This window comes from Neopelma chrysocephalum, unplaced genomic scaffold (genome assembly GCF_003984885.1).
Source record: "Neopelma chrysocephalum unplaced genomic scaffold, ASM398488v2 Primary Assembly neopelma1_23, whole genome shotgun sequence".
Taxonomy (NCBI): domain Eukaryota; kingdom Metazoa; phylum Chordata; class Aves; order Passeriformes; family Pipridae; genus Neopelma; species Neopelma chrysocephalum.
The window spans coordinates 26,651,794-26,658,132 of record NW_020897691.1 but is presented as its reverse complement, the minus strand read 5'-3'; the positions used below and the strand labels follow the sequence as shown (position 1 = coordinate 26,658,132).

The following is a 6,339-nucleotide window of genomic DNA, read 5'->3' as shown; positions in this document are numbered from 1 at the left end:
GTAATAATAAACTTTCAACTATTTCAATGAGTAATGTATTTTTGACATTTTACACAAAAATAAAAAGTCTCTTTAGAAATACATACCTTCTATTTGCTCTAGCACAAATTTTAATATCAATAAAATTGTTGTGGATTTGAATGCAGATTTGACCCATTGTACAAAAGAAGTAATAAAATTCTAAGAGACTAGTTACTTCCACAGTTTTCTTCATAACATTATGATTACGCAACTAATCTGTTTTAATAAACTTTTTGTCACTATTCCACATAACAATCATACATTAGCAGACAAGGAAGGAACAGGGTGACATACAAGGCTTTTCAAAACTCCTCTGTTTTGTTTAATTGGATGTTATTTATCATTCAACAAATTAGCTTTGAGAGGAAACTGTCACTCAAACAGAACAGAAGCATTAATATTAAGATACTGCACAGCAAGATGGTTTGGTTAAGCGGTTGCTCCTAGGCTGTTTATCATCCAGTCTTGTGTTGGCATGTAAAGACTTTTCCACATAACACAGTAGAAGATTGTGTGAAATTGTTCATAACAAAAATGCACACTTTCTTCTTCCAAATTATTACTTTAATTACCTAATATAACAGAGATTTAGTGCAATAAGATAATGTGTATTCATTAGAGCACTCTGATTGGGTTTCTTCTTGTCATAATGTTTTATCATTAATGTAAAATACATTGCAATTTTGATATTTTTATTAAGCCAATATCTTTTAAATCTAAAGATCTATCAAATTATAAAAGAAGTTAACTGTGTTACTGTTTATTGAACTTGATTTACTCCATTGAGCTTTTAGTAGAATCAGATAAAATACACAGATCAAAGAAATTTCCTGCCTAAAAGGGAGAGTGAACTGCATGTTAACTTTTTCATGCTACAGCGAGACTTCTGGTAACCCAACCAATAGAATAAGTGCATTGCAGAGGTAAGAATCTTGGGAGTTAGACTTGCAGAAATGCTGCAGTCACTGGCTATAGCTTATTTCAGAACAAGTTCTCTTTTCCATGACTTTGAGCCGTTAGAATGCCCCTTTTACTTTGACTGCATTCCCATTTGAACTCATGATAAAAGCAGGCTTTCAAAGCTGTTCTAAACTGAGCTCTCTTTTTGCCTATTCATTTAAAAAACAAGTAGTAGAATTTGTCTTTTACATATAAACCAAAATTGACTGATTAGTTCTGTTCACACATTGAATTGCATTCTGCCAGTAATGTGAAATCATATTTCATCCATTTGCAATAATAGCACTCTCTAACTCACTTCCTGTAAGCTAGTTTTGATAGCTTTGAGACTGAACAGCACGTAATCCTATGAAGAATTCTGGTTCAATTGGTGGGATCAGTTGCAGTAGTAATTTTAGGATGTGCCTGTCATGTATGAATAAAATCATATAGTATTACTTTAAAATTACTTTCGTGCTAAACCATCTCCAACATCTTTATTCTCAAGATTTTAAAAAGGCCTAGTTTTGTACTTCTTTGGTTCTGAAGGTTATTTTCTAATTTGCTTAGACCCACATACTTTTCCAGTTGAAGCCTTGATTCTGCAGACATTTAAGCATATGCTTAATTCTACCTAGTGACAAAATCTCTTATATACTGACTAACAGAGTAAAAAGCATTAATAAGATTTGATCTTTATTTGTCTTTCAGGAAATCTTTTACACTCCTCCAAATACTTGAAGCAGCCCTTTTATTGAGCAAACTATGCCTGCGAGGCTACAAAGGAAGCCCAAAATAAAAACAGAGATATCTGCACATTTCTCTAAAAAGAACAGTTTTTTCCATTTAAGTTTTAAATGGAAGAGAGAAGGAAGGAGAAAAGTCATAGCAGCACCTGTTACACTGCCTGATAAACCCATCAACAGGGCAAAATGTGGTGTAAACATGGCCATCAGCAGAGTTAACAAGAGAAATGAGCCTCTTACACCCAGAGAAAGTAATGAAGACCTGTAATTGGAATGGTTGCCTTTAGAAATACAGGAATACACAATTTCTGTGGCTGCAAAAAAGGGCAAAGGGTAAGAGAGAAGAGCCTTGGCTAAGAGACATAAATTCACAAGTGTTTTAAGAAATGATGGCAGGTTGTCTGTAATAACTTCCTTTGTTTCTTCACCCCAGGTCAAGAAAGCAGTCAGTGCAAAGGTTGTTTTCAAGACACAGGCAAAAAAGTGAGTCCAATTCAGCATACACCTAAATTCCTCTGGGTTTTTCATGTTACCTTCAAGTGTGGGAAGAAATATTTGTGAAGTGTAACTGAAAATAATCACTCCTATGGAAACCAAAAAGTCCTCAAACTCAATGGAGAGTCTGAATTTTGCCCAGGACCACTGGTGTATTTGTGTGAGACAGTAAGTCATCACTACAAGGAGGATAACAAAGTGAACCAAGGAGCAAAGCTGGCTGAGTTTGGAAACAATTTTGAGAGTTCTGACAAATACACAAGGTAACAGAGTAACAAATGCAATTACAGACCAAGTTTTCTCAGTCAATGCTACATATGGAAAACTCTGTGACAGCAAGTTCCCACTAACAATCAGATACAAAATACATGTCATGATCAGTTCCACCACTTGGGTCACATTGACAACTATGCCACCTAGTTTGGGAGATAGCTTTTTGCAGCAGGCATTTGCAATATCTTCATACGTGTCTCTCACTCTTATCAGTTGCCCATCTTCATTTTCTTCATACAAGCAAACAATTAGAATTTTGCCTGTGTAACAGCATAATGCTGCAGCCAAGACAATAAGAAGTAGGCCACTGTATCCACTGTGGAGGAGAGCATACGGCAATCCTAGGACAAATATTCCCTGAAAAGGAAAAAGAGAAAAAAAGCACATAACCCCCGAGGCAAAATGTTTACTAGAAGCTGCACTCCCAAACCTCTCCTCCACTGAACATTGTTTTCACCTAATTGCATGCTGTAAGTACTGCTACATTCAGCTAAGTAAGCAACAATCATGAGAAATGTGTTTATTTATGAGAAATGAAATTATCAGCAAGAATAACTGCTTCTATCAAAGCACACGTAATGATAAGCTGGGAAAAAGAGAATGTGACTGACTGATAGAGTCAGGTTTCCAGTTAATATTTAATGCTGGTGTGATTAGAAGCACATTTAAGAAGGTTCATAGTTAGTTATTCAGTCAACGTACATATTAATGAAACAGGTTCAATACAAGTAAAATTAAACATCTGTAGCATCATCTGTGTGAGTTTCATTCCAATTAAAAAAAGCAGTGTAGATAGATCCAGTAATGACAATTGTCCTTAGCCTAAAACTTGTTAGCAGACCTCTAGAGAGAAAGTGGCATTAGAGTGCATCAGACTAAACTTGTGTTTCCTCTGCAGCTTCTGTTTTCGTCATGCAGCCTTTGCTCTTGCTAAGTCCACTGCTAAAGTGATTTTTCTCAAAGCTGAGATTCTAGACTTCTTTGTCTAGAAGTGTAAACTTCTTTGGGTGTTTAAAAACACATGTAAGACATATAGACTTTTTTTTTCTCTAAACAGTTTCTGAAAGGAACATAGTTTTACTTGTTCTATCCAGTGGAAAAAAAACCAACAACGTGGCATTCCAGTTTCACAGAATGCTGTGTGCATTTCTTTGTCTTTTTCTCCCTTTCTTCTTTGTATTAAAGGACAAATTACACTTTTATGTGTTTTTTCCATCAGAACAAAACCCAAAAACCCTTCAATGATAGTTATTGATAAAAAGATCCAATTTAAGAAAGGTGCCTCTGTGACATTTCTCTTTTTATACTACAAAACTGAAATTAAGAAATGCACATTAGTCACACTGGTCAGGCATTTTTGTGCAAGATGACTGAAAAAGATAGTGAGGAAACAAAATACAATTAACTAGTTCTGCAGAAATTTTTGCTTCAATATTTCTTACCACACCCATAACATGATGAAATCTGAGCATTTGTGCTCACATTTGCTATTCTGGTCTGACAGAAGGACTTGATTTGGATCAAACCCATCTAGACTCTATTTCTGACCAAACTGGAGCAACCCCATCTGCTCTGCAACACCTATGAATCCCTGACAGAAACAGATCTTCTCACAGAAGGGGAGACTCTTCTCTCACATCTTGAGTGGATAATGCTACTGATTGTAGCCAAAGCAGAAGAGGTGAGTTTAGTGGTCTGCATCTTAATTTCAGACTTTTCCATCTACAATCATGAGCTCGAGGCCTAGTGGGGGACTAGAGTTTCAGGCATTCTTCTGGCTTTGGTATTTTCTATCAACTCTTTTCGGTTTTATACCCATCAAACAGTTTCTGTGAAGGCCGTGTAGGAGCCCAGATCTGATGGAGCTCATCAAGAAGGCAGGCACTTGTCTCAGCTTTATAGGGCTTATACCTAGCACCCCACTTCTAAGTGATACAAGTACTTCCACACCTGATCCATTAGGAGGGCTCTGAAGAGAGGCAATTTTTCAAACACTAAATAATCATTAATGTATAAGAAAGTATTATCCTTCTTTTCCAGACACAAAATAGCAGTCCTTTTCGGGCAGATTGTGAGATGAACATTAACCAGAAAAGAAAGATTTGAAGTCCTTGAATCAGAGCAGTGTTTCTTCTCTAAGTCTATGAAAAAAATGGAGTGCCCATCATATGAAAGAGCATCATTGCCTAATTTACCAGGCTTCACTCTAGATGCAGATATCTTCAGCTTTTAGCTGACTTAGAGCTGGAAAAATTGTATTAAATATAGGCCTTAGTAAATTTCACTTAAAAAGGTCTATGCCTTTATGTTTTGAAATAGAAGTACTTCAGTTATTATTACTGATATAATAATAAAGTTATTGACTAGGTATTTTCCTCATTGTTTTCCATGACTTCATTTATGGCATTTGTTTTATGTAAGTCACATATGCTATTTCATTTAGAAGTTGGGATGTTCAGCTATTAAGCTTGTGGTATTTAGTCACCCAAATCTCTCTGCTCAATTCTAATACAGGTCTCATGACCCAATTAGCTTGAAGTGTAATTAGCATTTCTTATGTACATGAACTTCACAGAATTGTTCAAAATTCTACCATTTCTGCCATCTAACAGTCTACTTTCATAAAAAGATTAGATATCTGGCTGTATCTAGACTGCAGATAGCACATATGTAACAGCAGCTTTTGATATGCCATTTTTAATCATGGCTTTCACTGACTGGTAAGTAGTTAGATAGCTGCCTAAAGAACTGAACTTGGTTTCTTTCCTATGAAAACAATCCTTGGGAAACATTGACATAACAGATAGATTTTAAAAGCATCACAAATAAACCAAATCTATGAAAAAATCAGGAAGATAAAACCATAGAGTCATCTTCCATATTAACATAAGAACAATGATGTTTTCTCAGTTCCTTGCAGTCTGTATAAAGCTTATCTCATTTGTTCTATACTCACAGCATTATTATTTTGCTGCTTAACCTGCAACTGGGACTTAAAATGGTATCTGCTGACCCAAAGGGTCACTGTATAATCAAACTGCATGTAAGTGTCAGCATGGGCCTTGCCCACACAATGGCTTCTCCCCTGCTGAATTTAGTCTATTAACATTTATACGACTAGTCTCAACCTAAACCAAAACAGAAGACTTTGAGAGAGGTTATTGCTTTAGACAGCCATTTACAGTCCTGACCACAGGTATCTGCTTTTCCATGCTTAATTGTTAATTTAATCAGAGCATAAAATAATTCCAACTTTTAACATCTCCTTGCCATTGCTCATATCAAATAATTTAATTCAGTATCTAACATAGACCACAGGATGATAGTGGGGGGTTTTGGGCTGATTTTTTTTCATCTTGTGAATTCAGACCTTATTAAAAAACCCCATTTTTGTCTCCATATACTCGATCTTAAAATTATGTATCAGTGGTTGTCAATTTCAGGTTTAGGCTTTAGTATTTACAAATTGAACATTTCTATGGAAATTGTAAGTTTCTGACATCTTTGACATCTATTTCCCAGAGTGTGTAAACTTCAGCTCTCAATTACTAATAGAAAGCAAACATTGTGGTCATAACTGATTTTGCAGCTTTTTGGATATAGAGCATGGTTAGTTGAGAGAAATGGGAGAACATTGAATATGCCAATGCAGTAAGTATATATGTGGTGAAAGGACAGTGTTTTTCCTGCCTTGTCAGAAATGGTTTCTCCACTTAATAATGAGGAGAAGAAGAAGGAGGAGGAGGAGAAGGAGAAGAAGAAGGAGAAGAAGACAGAAGAAAGAAGGAAGAAGAAGAAGAAGGAGAAGAAGAAAGAAGGAAGAAGAAGAAGAAGAAGAAGAAGAAGAAGAAGAAGAAGAAGAAGA

The 6,339-nt window shown here is 35.7% G+C and overlaps 1 protein-coding gene across 1 annotated transcript in view; it reads right to left on the bottom strand.

The window, feature by feature from the left end:
- Window positions 1–1,679: 1,679 nt before the first annotated feature.
- The window catches only part of LOC113967738 (vesicular inhibitory amino acid transporter-like), a 25,989-nt gene continuing 21,329 nt past the window's right edge, over window positions 1,680–6,339 (bottom strand). The window contains exon 2 of the mRNA XM_027683588.1: window positions 1,680–2,831. Coding sequence (XP_027539389.1) covers window positions 1,680–2,831 — 1,152 coding nt within the window. The remainder of the gene's footprint in view (window positions 2,832–6,339) is intronic.